At 33.1% G+C, this 20,410-nt stretch overlaps 1 protein-coding gene across 1 annotated transcript in view; it reads right to left on the bottom strand.

The window, feature by feature from the left end:
• LOC106054745 (serine-rich adhesin for platelets-like) overlaps positions 1 to 20,410 on the bottom strand; it is a 42,322-nt gene that overhangs the window by 7,676 nt on the left and 14,236 nt on the right. The window contains exons 10-18 of the mRNA XM_056004288.1: positions 17,661 to 17,920; positions 17,318 to 17,483; positions 17,037 to 17,216; positions 15,720 to 15,761; positions 14,206 to 14,313; positions 13,231 to 13,472; positions 3,400 to 3,571; positions 2,118 to 2,288; positions 1,177 to 1,257 (exon numbers count right to left, since the gene is read on the bottom strand). Of these exons, the coding sequence (XP_055860263.1) occupies positions 1,177 to 1,257; positions 2,118 to 2,288; positions 3,400 to 3,571; positions 13,231 to 13,472; positions 14,206 to 14,313; positions 15,720 to 15,761; positions 17,037 to 17,216; positions 17,318 to 17,483; positions 17,661 to 17,920 (1,422 nt within the window). The remainder of the gene's footprint in view (positions 1 to 1,176; positions 1,258 to 2,117; positions 2,289 to 3,399; positions 3,572 to 13,230; positions 13,473 to 14,205; positions 14,314 to 15,719; positions 15,762 to 17,036; positions 17,217 to 17,317; positions 17,484 to 17,660; positions 17,921 to 20,410) is intronic.

Raw genomic sequence — 20,410 nt, 5'->3', positions numbered from 1 at the left:
TTAAGGAGAGCAAGTTCAACATAACACACACTACAAGTCAGGAGCTATAACTAGGTTAAGGAGAGCAAGCTCAACATAACACACACACTACAAGTCAGGGGCTATAGCTAGGTTAAGGAGAGCAAGTTCAACATAACACACACTACAAGTCAGGAACTATAACTAGGTTAAGGAGAGCAAGTTCAACATAACACACACACTACAAGTCAGGAGCTATAGCTAGGTTAAGGAGAGCAAGTTCAACATAACACACACTACAAGTCAGGAGCTATAGCTAGGTTAAGGAGAGCAAGTTCAACATAACACACACTACAAGTCAGGAACTATAACTAGGTTAAGGAGAGCAAGTTCAACATAACACACACTACAAGTCAGGAGCTATACCTAGGTTAAGGAGAGCAAGTTCAACATAACACACACTACAAGTCAGGAGCTATAACTAGGTTAAGGAGAGCAAGTTCAACATAACACACACTACAAGTCAGGAGCTATAGCTAGGTTAAGGAGAGCAAGTTCAACATAACACACACTACAAGTCAGGAGCTATAGCTAGGTTAAGGAGAGCAAGTTCAACATAACACACACTACAAGTCAGGAGCTATAGCTAGGTTAAGGAGAGCAAGTTCAACATAACACACACTACAAGTCAGGAGCTATAGCAAGGTTAAGGAGAGCAAGTTCAACATAACACACACTACAAGTCAGGAACTATAACTAGGTTAAGGAGAGCAAGTTCAACATAACACACACTACAAGTCAGGAGCTATAACTAGGTTAAGGAGAGCAAGTTCAACATAACACACACTATAAGTCAGGAGCTATAGCTAGGTTAAGGCGAGCAAGTTCAACATAACACACACTACAAGTCAGGAGCTATAACTAGGTTAAGGAGAGCAATAAAATATGGCCAGTTTTCTTTGAGAAAAAAAAAAAGCCAAAATAAGCAATAGATATCCTGGGAACTGGTTGGCCTGTCTGTAAAACTAGTATTTATGCATACAACTAAAATATACAACATATATAAATCATAATTCTTATAATTTACTGTATTTCTAAACCCTTATTCTTTTTTATTTTAAATTATTATTTAACTTTTAAACAAATTTATGGTAAATGTTTGATTAGTTTGCACAAAGGCAAGAGTTAACGATAATAAATAATTTAAATTGCACTCACCTGCTAATTCTGTGGTCAGAAAGTTTGAAACGGTTGTATTAGTCATAGATGTGGATGTCGTCAGTGTCACAATGTCCAGCACTTAGAAAGTTAATCACAATTTTATTCATATTGAACTGTGAGACTATTTATCAATAACACTATAATAAAAACAACTTTTTGACATAAGTGAGATTACCATTTAAGTTATTTTAATAACTGCATACAATTAAATCATTTTCTTTACTATTTTTATGTTACAATTAGTTATTAAATTATCTATCATTTTAAAATGAATGAAGCAATATTATAGCTTTAATGCAGATTTTGACAGGGTTGTAATTTTGGCAATGGATCATCTGCCCGGCCACCCCATACAATCTATCAGTTAATATATTAAGTAATAAGCAAGAGAACAAGTAATAATAATATGTAAACATATACTAGTAAATAACAAGGGTTTATACAACAAAGGTTTAATGATCCAATAGTATGTTATGACATAACATGGATGATAACAATTAATACTATACTAAGTTATGTGCAGATATACAAAATAGATAACATGTAAGCACACATTAGTCACAGTGCTAGAAATCCATTCTTGGCTCGCGATGCCCTCAACCTAGTGAATAATCGCCAAGTTGGGTCCATACAAACATAGATCAGGCTTGACTTCCACAGAGACCCAAGCCTGAGTCTCTAAACAAACAAAAATATGCATTCCTTGTGACCGCCATTCACATGATTATATGACAACGACATTAGAGCTATGAATTATGAAGAAATTTTAATAACCTAACTTACCCACTACTGGGGAAAAACAACAAACAGAAAGCTCCAGCCAAAACTCTGCTACCCAGGCAAGAAAAGAAAGAAATGACATACACAGAGCGCACCCTTAGCAACAGCGCACAAATTAAAGTGATTTTTCTTTCTAAATTTGTACAGATGTTCCTTACCTTCCGACATAAGATTGAACTTGATGTCATCCAATTGATCAAATCCATTAACTGAGATGACAGACTCCTTATCATTGGCAATATTCATTAATTCAGCCGCTGAGTTCAGTCCAACTCCAACAGCTACAATGTTTATACCATTTTCTTTGAGTAAGCCAGCCTCATAAGAAGCTATAGATAAAAGTTGTATTTTTGATATGTGAAACAATCTGTAGGTTACAATCATATTTCACTTTTTTTAATGCACTCTTTTTTTACTTAACTAAGTTCATAAGGATCTTTTCTTGTCTTTTATGTACTTAAAATTCTTACACCTATTTACCAGAAATGTAAAATGAATTTATTTTATATATAATGTTATCTAGCTTTATTTATTAAAACGTATATAAACAGGTGTAACTTTTATTTCGGTAGATACCTAGATAGTTAAATATATAATGTTTTTTTGTTGTTTTTTTTTTGGTTTCTGTGGCTGCTGCTAATTAGGATGTCATGTTGTCAGCATAATGACCAACTGACTTTACCTCAACTCAATTCACTAACTCTGCTCTACAGCACCTATTGGTCTCAAAGTTCAAAGTGAGCTGGTTCTTATTGAATCTTAGAAATTATATACCTCCTTCAAGGAAGAACATAATAATCTCCTATGCATATCTGCGTCTCAATATAGTTGTGAATCTTAATTAAAGACTTAAACTCTACTAAGTTGTTGGTTTGCTGGCTGATTCAGGCATTAACCCATTCCATGCTCTAATGGCACTAAGAAGAAACAGCACTTAGAAAAATTTGTCCATGCTTATGAAATAAGAAACATGACTTTATCTTCGTGTCTTCTTAGAGTATTTTATGTTGCTACAAAGTCCCAGTTGTATAATACTACATTACTTGTAAATCTTCCATTCTGCAGTGTTTCTAGCTTTAGTAATTTTATTAATGGTTTTACTCTAAGTCAAATGTGAATGTTTGTTAGTAATCTCACAGCCCTTTTTGGCACCGCTTCTAGTTTCTCAATGTTTTTACTTAAGTTGATATCTTCCAAACAGAGAATGTGTATTTTAATGGTCTAAGAAAAGTTGAATAGCCTTTCAGTTCTATGTTCTGCAGACATTCAAGTTGTTTTGCTTTACAAAGAATACAAAACTCAGAGAGAATTATGTAACTTCCTCATTACCAATTGCCCAGGACTCTAGTTAACTTTTCTCTACTTTACATCTTATTGAGAATCTTCACTAATATCAATGTATCCAGCTTAATGTGGATTGAAACAAGATAATCTAAAAACCTTCAGCAGGATATCTAGATGTTCCATTCATAATGACAATAACAATATCTGGTGCCTCAGGTCTACCACCAGAGGATGGTTCAAAGAGAAACCAGCTCCTGATTGAAGCCAAACCTTGATTTAAACCTTGATTCCGAGTGTAGGTTGGAACGTATGGTGCTGATAGTATCTTCTGTAATAAAAAGAAAGATATATGAATATGAATCATATAATCTTTTTAACATTAAAAAAAAACAACAACTTATGATCATATGCTTCTAGGTCATGTCAGTTTGTAAGACTTTTTTTCTCTCCAGAATGATGCTCACATCATCGATGTGAAATTGTAAAGATTTATGCTCCAATTGTTGATACTATAAAACTCTTTTGTTTATTTTTCTCACCCTATGCATTTTTTTAATTGCTAAATGCTTAAATTAAAATTAAATTAAATTATGGCTTTTATATAGTGCTACTTTCATGCTTATAGCATGCTCAGAGCGCTTTGGTCCAATCTAAGTAGTGGACCAGTGGGGGGGGGGGGGGGGGGGGAAATGGGGTATCTAGGAGTAGGTTTTTCCATGCTGCCTTTAGGCGCTCAGTAAACACAACTCTGCCCGAGTCGGATGTCGAACCTCGAGCCCCCTTTATAGGTAGCCAAGCCAAGCTAAGTTCAAGTGCACTTAGCCTCTCGACCACGCTTCCCACTTAAATATAAATAATTTCTCTTTGTCATCCATCTGATTTTTTCCATTGAATGTGTTTTTACCAAGTATGATGGGCTTAATGTGGGTAGCATAAACTTGTATTATGTCTTTAAAAATGCATGGGGATATAGATATTAAGTTTAAGATTTTAAATTTATGGTTTTAAATGTGTTATTCATAATGTTTTTTTGATAAAATATGCACGTGCATCCTAAACTAAATAACTTGTATTCAATTTGGATCATAAAATATCCCATAGTCCTAGTCTACAGAAAACAGCTGGGAAGTTTTTATTTTTACTTCAAAATATAAAATTAAATTTATTTTACGCTATATAAAATTTAATTTTTATTTTTTAAAAGAGAATGTATTCCCCCTGTAATTCTATACAAAAAATAACATTGTCAGGTATCCAACAAAAATGTCATTGAAGTTTAATAATAACATGGTAATGCACTAATGGGTCAAGTGATTCCTTCAGAGTGTGGAAAATTATTTGAGTGAGAAAGACTTGAAAAAATGGAATTGTTCATATCATTTAAGCTATTGAATTCTAGCAAAAAGGGAGTTAATACTGTAATGACACAAGATGCGTAGAAGTTGATGTGAATCGGGTTTTTCCTAAGTAATGTGACGAGTAAGAACAGAGTAGGATTATGAACAAGAAGAATAACGGACAAGACGCCTAAGAGGACGACGCTAGGCTAGCGACGACAGAGGACTGTGCCCTTTTTATTGTTTATTAAATTGTTGAAGTTATCAGCCTGCGTTATTAAGTATATTCTTGATTCATTCTGTTGTTGTGTCATATGGACTCGCATGCACCAGTAACATATATATACTCATCAACAAAATAGACCATCAACAGATGTGGCGACCCACGACGGCCAGGGCGTCATTTTGATCTACAATCTAGTTAACTTCGTGTTCTGGATATATCTATCTACAATTCTACACTTGGCGAAGTACACTGGAGAAGTACTGGATTAACATTCGTTTATTTCTACTAGATCTACCCTACGTCTGTGCTAATTATCTGGACTGCAGCTGGATTTTGGCATCTTTGTTCCAGTGGATCTAGACTTTCTATTAGAGAAAATTCGAAACCGTTACCAGCGTCTAGCTTTGTCAGCCATGTTGGATATTTTTAGATTGAACTTGGATCTATATTGACTAGATCTATATCTATTGTGTCTGAATCCAGAACTATTTCGTCCGTTGAAGTGATTTAGGGCAGTCCGTCGTCAGTATACCTCTACCTATATACCTCAAGAGTGAAGATACCTCATTTTGTCAGGTTTATCTGTTTATTGTGAGTACGGAAAGTCATCTGAGTCTACATATCTAGTATCTACAAGCTGACCGTTGGAGTCACCTTGTCAGGTTTGTTTTTCAAGCTATTAATTGACTGTTGCAGTGTTGCTGAGCTTACAATCTAATCTACACACGAGTGATGGTATACCCTACTACCACACTGCGTGACCATCTAATCAACTTGTAAAGTTGACTAATTTATATTCATCAAAAGAGAGAGTTGGACTTAGTCATTTTTTTTTACCTCTCTTGAGACAGCACCACCAGCTTGTCTCAGTATTGACTTATGTTCCTGACCTGAAGACAGAAGCCAGCACCAACAGATCATCAAGTGGAACCGGAACCTTGGAACCCTACCAGAGGACTTTATCTGAGAACCGTACCATACTGTGGCAGCAACAGGAGAGATTGGCCTAACTCAGTACTGCCTGTCGAGTAGCCATTGTGGGAGCACACCTTGCCTTGCCTAAGACAAAGACAGTGGGGAACTTGTGTGGAACTGACCGTTGTAGCTCCGTGGACTGAACAAAGGGGATCTAACTAAAGATAAGTTTATTTTTTCTCTCCATTATTATTAAATTAAGTCTATTAGGGACAGTAGATCTTTGTTAAGAGCAGGTTGCCTGATAAGGGCGTCATTATAGGACACATTAGAAAGTGGACCTGCTCCATTTAATAAAGTCTCGATGATTGTTTAGATTGTCTTGTTTTGTTCGTATCCACGTACATTTTATTTTTTTTTAGAAGTCAAGTGAAGTTATCTTTATTTGTCTCTTTCAGTGTATACTTCCTCTAAAAAGTCTCATCTCATTAGAATAGATTTATTTTTTTTGTGTCTTATTACGTTTATTTTACACTATTCTTATTATATATTAGTAATTTTATCTTAAGTAGATAAGGTAAGCCACGTTTAATCTAGATTATAAATTCTAGATTGTTTCCAGGTATTAACTAAATTGTTATACCTATGAGAGCCTTAGATCTATTTTATCCTGAGGACAACTGAGTCTAAGGAGTAATTATTTATATATAGATCTTTTGTCCCGATTAATCGGTTGACATTATTTTATAGATGTGTTTAAACACAGTCTAATTGGTCAGAATAAAATTTTTTGTCAGTATCACTGGATTGTGATTTACTGTTGGAGGTATAATATTGATTTATCTATTTGAGGTTGTATTGAAGTTGTATTGAATCTAGACTAGTGACTAGAATAGTCCTAGGGGTATTTATTGGCAAGAAGTAAGTCCATTGAATTAAGTATTGAGGTATTGATATTTGTTTATGTGGTCTAAAGTAAGTCCACTGAATTAAGGTGATATAAAATTTTGAGTTGTATTCAAGTATTGTGGTTGTGAGTAAGTCCACTGAGGTAATATTTGTTGATATAACACTGAGCAAAGGTATTTAAATATATAAATATATATATATTACAAGAAGTATTTGAAAGTGAGTTTTTGTGAAAACTAAATTGGGATATTTAGGCCAATAGGGAGGCCATATCAAAACTATATTGAGACATTGTTTAAAATAAAATAAGCATAATGGCAACAGCTCCAAACTTTGATTATATGGAGACTTTTCGCCAGCAAATTATTGCTGAGGCTAAACAGCTAGAACTTAAAGGAAAGGACCTAACTGGCTATGTACAGCAAATGGTGACAATAGAGAGAGATAGAATAGATAAGATAGAAATGGAAAAGAATAAACTAGAAACAGAGCGTAGAGAGAAAGAAAAGGATAGGGAAGCACAATTAATAAAAGAAGAAGCAGATAGGAAATTACAATATGATCTTGAGAAATTGAGAATTGAAGCTGAACAAAATAAACAAAAAGTTAATAGCAATAATACTAATGATAGATCTAATACTAATACTACCAATGCCCCAGACAATCACATTGAAACCAATAATAGTAATAATCATACAAACAACACTAATATTTCAAGTGATAACAACCATTGGTTGAGGAAAAAACTACAACCCTTTCAGGAGGCTAGAGATTGTATTTCAGACTACCTAAAGAGATATGAAATTAAAATGGTTAATTGTAATATAAGGGAGGAAGAGTGGTCTCAAATTTTGTTAGACTTTGTACAAGGGCAAGCTCTTACAATTTGTCAAAACCATAATCATACTGTACAAAATAGCTACCAAATTTTAAAAAAGGAATTGCTGAATGCATATGGACACAATGCCAGCACATTCAGAAAAAAATATTTTGAAAACACACCTTCCAATCAGATAGAACCACAAACCACTATAAATTTGGAAAAAGACTATTTTAATAAATGGCTGGGATTTGAGAAGATTGACAGTACCTTGGAGGGATTAAAAAATTTTATATTACTTGATAATTTTGTAGCTAAGTGTGACCCTCAATTACAATCATTTATCAAAGAAAGGAATCCCAAAGTTTTGGATGATGTTACTGAGATAATAAGAACATATAAAAATGCCTATCCCAACAACCTTTTTTCATGTAAAGATAAAAAGAATATTGATCTAGTGGGATATACACAGGAAAACAATGAAAGAAGTAGAAATAGAAGTAGGGATAGCCAACATTTTAGATATAGCAATAGTAGAGATAGGTCAAACAACAGGGAGGTTACATGTTATAGATGTGGGAAAAAAGGACATATGGCTATGAGATGCAGGGGAACACAAAACAGGTCAAACAGTAGGAATAATTATAATAGATCAAGTAGTACACATAATTACAATAGGACAGATAGTAGAAATAATTACAGAGCAGACAGTAGGAATAGGTACAGCAATTACAACAACAATTACAATAATAACACATACAATAGGAGTAAAAGCAGGGAATATAAAAATAGAGATTCTGACAGAGTGTTTTTTGTTAGGGAAAATAAAAACAATTTTGCTTTCTACCCAGCTTTTATTAACAATGTTCCAATAAAGGCAATCCGAGATAGTGGCTGTAACACACTCGTGGTTCGGGCTGATCTCATTGAGGCGCAATATTATAGGGGATATACAAGGAAAGTGGAGTTGGCAGATGGCAGTATAAAGGAATTTAAAGTATTTAAAGTGTTTATTGAGACACCTTTTTACACTGGCCATTGTGAGGGAGTAGCCATGCCTAACATGAGACATGATATGTTAATTGGAAACTTAACAGATTTGAAGGAATGTTCAAGACAGGAAATTGAAGCATGGGAAAAGAAATATGAAAGGTTACAGCAGAATAGGAATACTGAAACAGATAATTATATTAGTAATATGGTAATAACCAGATCTAAGAATAAGCCAAAACAAGAAACTCAGGAACTTATTGATATGAATGATGAAATAGTTAATGGTGAAGAAGATAAAGAGAAAGAGGTTGAAATACAAGGTCAAAAACAAGACGAAACGCAAGCAGAAAAACAGAAAGATGGAACTGAAGAAATGAAAACAGAAGAATTGAAAGGAATAAACAAATTGGCTCAAGAACAAAAACAAGATAACATCATTGGGAAAACATATGACAGAATTAGTGACAGGAGAAATAATAACCCAATGGAGAAATATGTCATAGAAGAAGGAATACTATTTAGGAAAACAAAAATAAATGATAGAGAAATAAAACAATTAGTCTTACCACAAAAGTATTGGAAGGATGTCATGATTTTGTCACATGACAGTAATTTAAGTGGACATAGAGGTATAAAGAAATGTTTTAGAAATTTAGCAACTCAAGTATTTTGGCCTAAAATGAAAGGAACCATATCAAAATACATAAGATCATGTGATATGTGTCAAAGAAGGGGACTTAAGGGTAAATTAGGTAAAGCTCCATTACAGTCAATGGATGAACCAAATAAACCATTTCAAAAAATAGCAATAGACATCATAGGACCTTTAACTAAAACAGAACATAATAATAAGTACATATTGACAATAGTAGACATGTTCAGTAGATATCCTGAAGCAGTGGTATTATCCAATATAGACACAGAAAATATTATTAATGCTTTAGATCAAAAGTTCATAGTCAGACATGGGATACCAAAAACATTACTATCAGACAATGCTTCTATGTTTACATCTGAGTTATTTAAAAGATGGATATTAAAATATGGTATAGAACACATTAAATCATCGCCATTCCACCCGGAAGCCAACGGGCTTTGTGAACGCCTTAACGGTGTTATAAAAAGATCCTTAGCTAAAATTGTAGAAAATAATCAGAAAAACTGGGATCAATATATTAATTTTGTTCTATTTTCTATTAGAAATAATATTCATGAGGCAACTCAATTTTCACCATATGAGTTAGTACATGGAAGGAAACCTAGGGATGAAATACAAATTTTTAAAGAAAGTTTGATCTTAAATAAAATAGAAAAGGAAAATGACAATGAAACAGCTTTAGATTTAAAACAAATATGGGCGGAAGCTTTTGAGAATAACATGAAATATAAAGAAACAGTACATGAGAACTTAAATGAAAAAAGAAAATTAAGAACATTGGAGGTAGGAGACAAGGTATTACTTTTGGTAATTGACTTAAAAAACAAATTAGGAAAACAGTGGAAGGGTCCATTTGTTGTTACAAATAAAACAAGTGAAGTAAACTATAAGATTAATATGAATGGAAAAATAAAAACATATCATATAAATAATTTGAAGTTATACAATGAGAGAAATGAAAATCAATTTCAAAATTTGGATACAGAAGTAAACAATGAAAATCAAACTCAAAAGTTAGATACAGAAACTGTGGAAAATGAAAATCAAGTAGATGAATGTTTAATTGTTTTAATCAATGAGGAAACTAATGAAAATGATATTAAAAATATTCCTATACTAGAAACTAAAGATAACCAAACATGGGAAAAACTGAATTTAGAAAATTTATCTCCAGAAAAAACAAAAGACATAATAAATGTAATCAGTGATTTTAAAGAAATTTTTTCCAGTTTGCCAGGAAAAACAAATATCATAAAGCATGACATAAAGTTAACTAGTGACAAACCTATTTTCATGAAGCCTTATAGGATTCCATTACACTTACAGGGAAAAGTTAAAGATGAAATAGACAGCTTATTAAAACTAGGAATAATAGAACCATCCAATTCAGCTTATGCTTCACCAATAGTTATAGCAAAGAAAAAGAATGGGGATATAAGGTTATGCATAGATTATAGACAGTTAAATAAAATAACTGAATTTGATCCTTACCCTATGCCTAACATTGATGACATATTACACAAATTGTCCAATGCTAAAGTATTTACAAAATTGGATCTGACAAAAGGATATTGGCAAATTCCTTTAACCAATAGAGCTAAACCTTATACTGCATTTATCACTCCTTATGGAATATTCCAATGGAACTTTATGAGCTTTGGGCTTATAAATGCTCCAGCTACCTTTAATAGGATGATGATGTCGGTTATAGGTCATAGAAAAAATGTAATCTGTTACTTAGATGATATATGCATTTTTCATGAGGATTGGAAAGAACATTTAAAAGGAATTAGGGAGATTTTTGAGTTAATTAAACAAAATGGTCTAACAGTTCAAGCAGAAAAGGTAGAGATAGGCTTAGAAGAAATCACATTTTTAGGACATAGAGTTAAAAATAATACTATCAGTCCCATTGAAGATAATGTAAAGAAGATATTAGAAATAGAAATACCAACAACACAAAAACAGATTAAATCAATACTAGGGATGATAAACTATTATAGAAAATACATACCAAATTTAGCAGAGATAGTTGATCCATTAAACCAGTTATTAAAGAAAGGACAGCCTAGAAAAGTGACTTATAATAGAAAGTGTGTAGAAGCTATAGAGAAAGTTAAGCATATTTTTTCTACAAATTTAATATTGAGATTACCAGATGTTTCTAAAATATTCTATGTCACTACTGATGCTTCTGGTAGTGCTATAGGAGGTTGTTTGATGCAACAGTATGATAAATTACACCCAATAATTTATGTAAGTAGGAAATTATCTGATACCGAGAAGAGATACAGTGTCATAGAGAAGGAGGCTTTAGCTGTTGTTTGGGTTGTAACTAAGTTGGAAAGCTATTTACTGGGAAACAAATTCATATTGTTATCTGATCACAGGCCTCTTAAGTTTATGCAAGAAAAAAGTATTAAAAATGGTAGATTATACAGGTGGTTTCTAATTCTACAAGAATATAATTTTCAATTGGAGGCTATTAGGGGAGAAATTAATATTGTAGCTGACATGTTGTCAAGAGTTACAGTGAGATAAACTGTTGTAAATAATGATTATTCATTTTGATTTGTTTATGCTTGTATATATATGTATATGTTCTAGTCAATGGGTATGAATAAGTTGTTTATATATGGACTATATATATTTTATTTCCTTTAAAGGAAGATAACTCAGTAAAATATAAATTGGGAATTTTATTAAATCAAGGGAGATAATTATAAAATTTCAATAATTGAAGTCAAAGGTGTAAATTAAAGTAAGTATGATCATCTACAGTCATTATTTTTTTATATAATCATTATCATCCATTAGTAAAAGGCTAGGTCAGTTTGGAAATGGTAAGTGGAGAGAAAATATACTTATTGGTACCCAACAAAAAAGTTAGGTAGAATAATTTGGAAAGTTGTTTTGACACAAATATTACATTTTGTCTGACAGGAGGGGTTTGGTGTGATATGAGACAACCATCAACGCACATATAGCCAATAACAGTATTTACTCTGAAAAACTCTGTTTTATGCCTATGGAGTCAGCAAAGGCATCTTCGTATGTGGACTATATACATGTGTATTTACTCTGAAAAACTGTTTTATGTCTGTGGAATCGACAAAGGCATCGTCGTATGGGGACTGTATACATGTCTTGATGGACTTAGTACTATTGGTTGGTGAAACTATTACACTGTACTATACTATTTTATCGTCAATGAGTGATGATTAGAACACCGCATACCAGATATTTTCTTACTAATAACTGTACATATTGTTTTCTTGGTGTCAACATTCAACTACAGTGTGAACTTTGTGACATAGGAACATGGACAATTTTACCAGGAACTGATGAAGATGGGAAACATGATGATGTCCATCAAGATCAAGATATATGTTTGTTTTGTCTTTCCCCAAAATTTTGGCCATGTATATTGTACAGACATGACAGTAGGGATAGTGTTTTAGACTGAAAAAAAAAATTGACAAAATTTTTTTTTTTGATAAAGGGGGGAGGAAATATGTAATGACACAAGATGCGTAGAAGTTGATGTGAATCGGGTTTTTCCTAAGTAATGTGACGAGTAAGAACAGAGTAGGATAATGAACAAGAAGAATAACGGACAAGACGCCTAAGAGGACGACGCTAGGCTAGCGACGACAGAGGACTGTGCCCTTTTTATTGTTTATTAAATTGTTGAAGTTATCAGCCTGCGTTATTAAGTATATTCTTGATTCATTCTGTTGTTGTGTCATATGGACTCGCATGCACCAGTAACATATATATACTCATCAACAAAATAGACCATCAACAATACATAAAATAAGCAAAATAAAACAATACTGAGAACAAATACTGTTCAATTCATCATTACTTCATATTATCAACTTTGTGATAGGAACTTTAAAAGGAAGGATGTGCTAATAGGTTTATATTAGGTCATTATATATTGTGGGTGTTTTTTGAAAAGTACTTAAAAGGATGTGATGTAATAAAGTGGACTTTTAATGTCTACTTTTACTGAAAACATGAAGTCTCTGTTAATTCATTGTAATGTTTGCTAGTCTAAATAATTTAGTTCTCTGTAGTAACAGAAAAAAAACTTTATCCAAAAAGAATGAAAGACTATACTTACTTCAATTACTGGGGATCTGTTGGGATAAGTGTTGAGCTTAAACAAGAGTTCAGGTCTGTTGCTAAATGTAAGTGCCCCAAACTGTGCACCATCTGGACCAACATCAAAAGACTCCACAAAATCTGCTGCAAACTTGGTCATTTTGAGCCAGTTCTCTAGTCCCAGACTTGCAGAAGAGTCCAATAAAATAATAATGTCCGCTGAAACAGGTTCCTTGTCTAATAGTGTAGTATGTGAAATATCTGGTAGATGGGCAATATTATGGCCATTAGTTGACATTTTTATAAAATTCTCTCTTTAACAAAAATTAATTTAAATCATCTGTCATTTAACAAACCTTTTTATTTTATTTTGTTAGCATTTCTGAGAGAACCTTTAACAAAGCTTGAGTCACAGTTCACAACTAGTTTAGACCCAAACTTACATTAAAGAAAAGCTCATAAATATTTTTTTTTAATACCTGGATTCAACCTTATTATATTTTTTTTCTGGTTTGCTCTATATATTTCTTATGTTCCTTCACAATTGAAGGTTATTACATTCTAGCTCAAACATCCTGCAGGAGGGCAGGCAGGGCTCAAGACAGCCATCCAAACAATTCACATTTATACAATGCATTGACTTTTTCCCAGCAAGAAGTTACAAAATGTGACAATAGTAATGTTATATACTATAAGTACTGGATGGCCTCCTTCAGTAGCAAAGCCACTATGAATCATTAGCATTAGCTATATCAGAACAATGTCACCCACATAGCAGTTCCTCCTCTCCATGCAGCTGATGGAACCAAAGGAACAGCAAGTGCAGATACAAGTTTGGGAACATGCTGCATTGCAGGCTCTGACAGAGTGTAGCACTGTGTGCTCTGAACTGTGTAAAGGTTGTCAGATCCTGATTTTTCCTCAGGGTTTACTGCCAAACCCTCTATGTATATTGTGTAGATTTAGTCAGTTGTTTCTTAAATCATAAACTTACCAGTTGAACTGAGAGTTGAGCTAGCTGTTTCAAGTAGAGTTGATTTGGTGGGTGACATTTCAGACTCTGAACTGTGTATGGTAGACATCTTTGTTTCAGTCAGTAATGCTGTTGCAATTATATTACAAATATTATTAATTATAACACCCTAACCAATATTTGTATGACACATATAATGTGTAAAACTTTATAAATTGTACATTAATTAGGTCTTCATTGATATGAATATATGGGAGAGGGTAATGGTTTTTACAAGGTTAGATAAAATAATGAATGCCAAACATAATGCTCAAATGCCAGGGCAAATAATGACCCCTATTATATCTTTAGCTGCTTCTGATATGGTTTTAAAAGTTAACTTAATGCAGACACCAGAAGCTATTGTGAGGTAAAGATCAGAATATCATTTATTGAGGAAAGTTAAAAGAAGATGTCATATTAACCAATGGCCATAGAAACAGATCATTACTAGCTCTGGAAGTTTAAATATTGCAAGAAGCTCAGAATCTTGGTTACAGCATGAGCATTAAAGTTAAGTAATATTCTAATTGCTTAATAAATAAATTCAAAGAACCAAAAATGTGTAGACTATATAAAAACTAAACAACAAATTTATCTGGATTAATTGGTAACGGGGTCTGTTTAAATTCCTAATTGTCCAGATAACCAAATGTGTCCATTTCACCAACAAGATGAAAATTCATATGTGGCGTATCAAGTAAAATATGGGCCTATAGGGGAACTAAGAATTATATATAGTAGGCTACTTTTATTGACAAAAATATTTATTTGCTGCAACAACCTGGTCTCAAATTCTTTTAAGGTGTCTGTTTTTTTTTTGTGGATGTGCAGAAGCTAAAAATCTTGGTGACAGAAGCCCTACTTTCTCCCTTATCAAAGAGATTTAGGATTTCCTACTTCGATACCATTATTAGCACGTTTTATTTTCCACATAGATAAAAGCATGTTCCCCCCTTCCCACAATTCACTACACAGCCAGCCAACACTTCTCCTTACTGTCTTGCAAGCTTTAAATCTGTTGACTTGTTCACACACGATTTTAAACATGTGCACTAGACCACTGGAATATACCAAGTTCAAGGAGCAATGCATTAGACAAAGTCGCACATTAGAAAGAAGACTTCTTTAACTGACAATTGATAAGCGATGTTCTACTGTATGCACAAGGGGACGCAATGCCTGAGTGGTTAAGCGCTTGGCTTCCAAACCTGGGATCCTGGGTTCAAATCTCAGTGAAGACTGGGATTTTGAAATTCTCGATTTTTAGGGCCCTCTTGAGTTCACCCAGCTCTAATGGGTACCTGACTGTAGTTATGGAAAGGTGGTTCGTTGTTGTGCTGGACACATGACACCCTGGCCAAACAAACAGATGACCTTAACATCATCTGCTCCATACATCACAAAGTCTGAAAGGGAAACTTTACCTTTTTTTTTTAATGTATGCACAAAGATATGTGCAATGAAAAATAATCATATATTTTTATAAAGCTTACTTTGTGTTATTTGTGTTCTTGGGTTCACAGCTCCATTGGATACTGAAAAAAAATGATTCAGGCATTTATAATAACAGAAAAACACAAAGATGTCATTTTATGTCAGAAACATGCTTTGTACAATGAATACAAGAAATAAATATTCCAATAGACTGTGGCCTATGTTTATAAATAAACACAAAAATTATATTTAGTGTTGTTATTAGGAAAATAAACACTATAGCTATGACTTTCTTTTTTTGGAATTATGAAACAAATATGAGAATCTTGTTTGATTTTTTAAAAAGAGAGATGACAATTTTTTACAATTCACTGATGATACTGTCATAGTCAGTCTTATTTCAGAAGACGAAACTCAGTATCGAAGCATGATAGAAGAGTTTATAAACTGATGCACTGACAACTTTCTAGAACTGAATGTCACAAAAACTAAAGAACTTATAATAGATTTCAGAAAGAAAAAACAAACGATTCACGAACTGCAATAAACACTACTTCTATAGAACAAGTGAAGGCTTATAAATATCTAGGCGTTATCATTGATAACAAGCTTTCTTGGGAAGACCACCTAGGAAATCTGACAAAGAAAACAGCCCAGTGACTTTTTTTCTATACAAACTCAATAGCAGTGACTTTTTTTCTATACAAACTCAATAGCTTTAAACTAAATAAGAAGATCCTAGATACCTTTTATGACGCGACTATACAAAATCTGCTAACATACAGAATAATTTGTTGGCAAGGCAATGCTTCATCTAACCTGTTGCGCTTTCTAGAAAACATCATAAAAAGGGCATCAAAAATTACACTCACAACATTACCATATTTAAAGGAACTTTTTGAACATAAGTGTCTAAAAACAATTGAAAAAATCTTGGAAGACAACGGCCACCCGCACAATCAGAACTACATCAGGTTGTCGTGATGTGGGCAACTGCTGTCAATCAAAACAAGAACAAAGCAGTCCAAAACCCGTTCGTACCTCACTCGGTCAGACTATATCAGCGCCACTTGTTGATCAGAAAACATGAAATGCACCATGATGCCTGTGTGTAGTTGCTGAATGAACTCTTTATTTTGTGTCTGTTCTATTTATGTGTATGTTTCTGTTGTGTTGTCTTTATGTGAGAAAAGAGTCCTTGTAATCACAACTAATTTCCATAATGATCAATAAAGCAGTCTTAGTCTTAGTCTTAAAGCAGTCTTAGTCTTAGCCACATCTTTTAAAACCCATGTCAAATTATACATATTAAAATTAGAGTTTTAAATTAATTTTTTTGGCAGTTTTGGCTTATGTAATTAAAATAAGGCACTTACTGTCACAGGTAATATCAATTAAGCTGTTTTGGATAATATCAAGTAAATCAAAGCTGTTAATTGTAAGCACATAATCAAGTTGACTGGCCATGGCATTGATTTCTTCATATACAGTCAGACCAACGCCAATAGTTACTATAGAAACACCAGCATGTTTAAGTTTCTGAGCTTCTGAAATTGCTGAGAAATATTTGATAATTGGTAAAAAAAATTAAGTCAGATCTTATACTTTCTAGATCTAGTTTACAAGAAGCACAAGCTAACAGAATACAATGACATACTTAAAGTAGGAAAATAAGACTGTCCATCTGTGATGACTAAAAGAATGTTTTCAGCCTCATCCCTTCCACCTTGTGCTGTAGCAAACAGATTATTTGTTCTTACAAAAGACAAAGCCACATCAGTGTAGGTCCCACTTGTAAATGGATATGGAATGGAGAGCAAAGCCTACTCATAAAAAAAAAAAATTGACATTCAAAGAATATTCACTTTTTGTTAAAGGGGTGAGATTAATAGTTAATAATTTTTGTTTTTAAATCTAATTTAAATAATCAATCAATATAATAAATTGTTGATCATATCTTTAAAAAAAAAAATCTTTTTGATAAAAAAAAACAAACATACATTAGCAACTCCAGTTTCATTGGAGTAGGTATTAAGGTCAAATATTTTGGTTGGGTGACTGTTAAATATGACTGCACCAAATAGGTTTGCATTGGGTCCAACACTAAAGTTTTGCACTAATTTGGATGCAAATTGGACTTGTTTTAGCCAGTTGCTAGCTCCTATACTGGATGATGCATCAAGCAAGAAAATAATATCTGACTTGGTTGAGTTTCCGCAAGAAATGAGGACATCTTCTGGTAATGTGGGTGCTGTCTCTTCTGAATGAAACAATAGTTATACATTTCTTAACAAAATTAAATAGAAATATGAAACTATTAAATACAAAAAAATAATAATAATGGGTATTTTCTATAGTAATAAATAGATTTATTATAGTTATAGTTCTACCAAAATTAGTTTAAAGAATAAATTTCAATTTTTGCTTCCTGTAAATTTAAACATTGTATCCTAATTTTATCAACATTTTTTAAAATTCATTTTCTTTAAGTGAACTTTTTTTTATCTCTAATAAGCAAACATTTTTTTTATATCTATTTTGATCTCAATTTGATTTCTAAATAAATTCCATCTTTTGCTTACTAACCAACAGATATAGTGAAGGAAGTTGTGTCACCTATTGAGGAACTGCTTGTAGACAATTACTTAAAAAAAAAAAAAAGAGAAATTACATGACTAGATTGACCTAGAGATATGTGTAGGATGTAATTTCTCTTCTTTTTTTTTAAGTAGCCTCTGTATTTTATAAGATAAGCCAGGAAAACCAGTGACTTGGCAGAATTTAGGTCATTGGTTAATATGCATGATGAATACATGACAAGATCTCATTTAAGAGAAGTGATAGTAAAAACATTTATCTTCTTATCTTATATAGTACAGACGTTACTTCAAAAAAGATGATTACATCCTACGCGTCATGCATTCAGTCATGCATATTAACCAATAACCTAAATTCTGCCAAGTCACTGGTTTTCCTGGCTGACTCAGGCAACCCATTCCATGATCTAATAACACTAGGGAAGAAGGAGCATTTGTTCAAATTTGCCCAAGCATATGGAATGAGGAATGTTCCTTATTTTGTGTGAACATCTTTATCTCATAAATAACAGATGTTCCTACAAAAGAGAAGATAATTGTCCATGTGTTAATCTAGTGCTGCATATGTTAATTAGTGACTTAAACTTTGCTAAGTCATTAGTTTCTAGAGGATCAAGGCAACCCATTCACTGCTTTAATAGCATTGCTTCTTTAATTTCAGTATTCCGTCCTGAAGTGTCTCTTAATTGAGTGATTTTACAAATGGTTTTACTCTAGTCAAATGTTAATGTTACTTTGTTACTTTGTTATAAATTTTATGGCTTTATTTTGTATCTAGTTTTTATATATGTTTCTTTTTAGTTAAAGGATCCCAAGCATAGGTAGCATAGGCTGCCTGGTCGTGTGGTTTGTGCGCTGGACTGTTGTTCGGATTTATCGATGGTCGAGGGTTCAAATCCTGCCCGCTCCCATCCCCCGTCGTCCTGCGGGAGGTTTGGACTAGGAAGTAAACTATCTTCAACTCTGAAGGAACATCCGAAACATGTAAAACATTTTACAAACAACACATAGTGCTAAACTCTGGCAGGCCCAACTGCTGATCCCAAACTATATTGGACCTAGCAGCAGCGTGGCGAAGGGGTGAAATGTTGTGTGAGTGACAATGTTCTAACTATAACTAATACCCAGGCTCTCATCCCATCTTCATGAGATGAACCATAGTCTTTCTATGACTAATTGGAGACTTTATATAACAACCAATACATATAAATTCCAGTTTGTATATTATGTGTATCTAACACATTATTATAATGAATACAAGTGTCAGAATAAGCATATTGCTACATAATGAAACCTAGTGGCATTATCTATTAGTATTAGCCATTTAAATGACTCTGAAACATCCATACTAGCCTCACAAAAATGTGGCCAATTTATCTTGACCTAATTAATGGATTAATGAATGTTAATAAGAAAATTGATGCATTTTATCTTCTTTTTTAATAATGATATATATTTGTAATTTAAAGCCATAGACTAGTCAGTGGATCATCTGAATTCAACCAAAAAATAATTAATAGAGGAGATAGTGATCATCTTGGCATAACCATTTCATTCAAAATAGGCTCCAGCCTAGTGCACTAACAGAGAGTATTTAATATTCACCTTCATATTCACCTCCAGCTATCACCCGTTGACATTCCCAAATCTTTCAATTTTTCTAAAATTTTCTGAGCAACAAGTTTAGACTGGATAACATCAAAGTCACTAAATTTATTTATACTGTCCAATCCAGTTAGTCAGACCATCTGCTTATATGGACCAATTCCTTAAGTACTAATCTTATTATACTGTCAAATCCAGTTAAATGGACCAGCCAGTTATTAAAACTTAAATGATTACATCCTCATGTAGTCCATCTATTTCAACACTTGAAGCAGTGGAAAGCTTCACCTATTTCAGCAGTATCCTAGACAACGTCAAAGAACAGATGCAGATTTAAGAACCAGCAGTCTTCCATCAGCTGAAGAAAACCTGGGGATCTAGGGAAATAGGCACCACCACCAAGATCAGGCTCTTCAACACCTTTGTTAAGCCTATTCAACTATATGAACATATATTTTTAAAAACAGAAATCCCTACATTTGTATTTTTCTCCTAGAGTGGAAATGAAGAATTGTGTCCCATCAAACCTTCATCAATTCTCTATACGT

Source organism: Biomphalaria glabrata, chromosome 11, assembly GCF_947242115.1.
Source record: "Biomphalaria glabrata chromosome 11, xgBioGlab47.1, whole genome shotgun sequence".
NCBI classification, from domain to species: domain Eukaryota; kingdom Metazoa; phylum Mollusca; class Gastropoda; family Planorbidae; genus Biomphalaria; species Biomphalaria glabrata.
The sequence above is the reverse complement of the archived record's forward strand: the minus strand, read 5'-3'. Positions and strand labels throughout refer to the sequence as shown.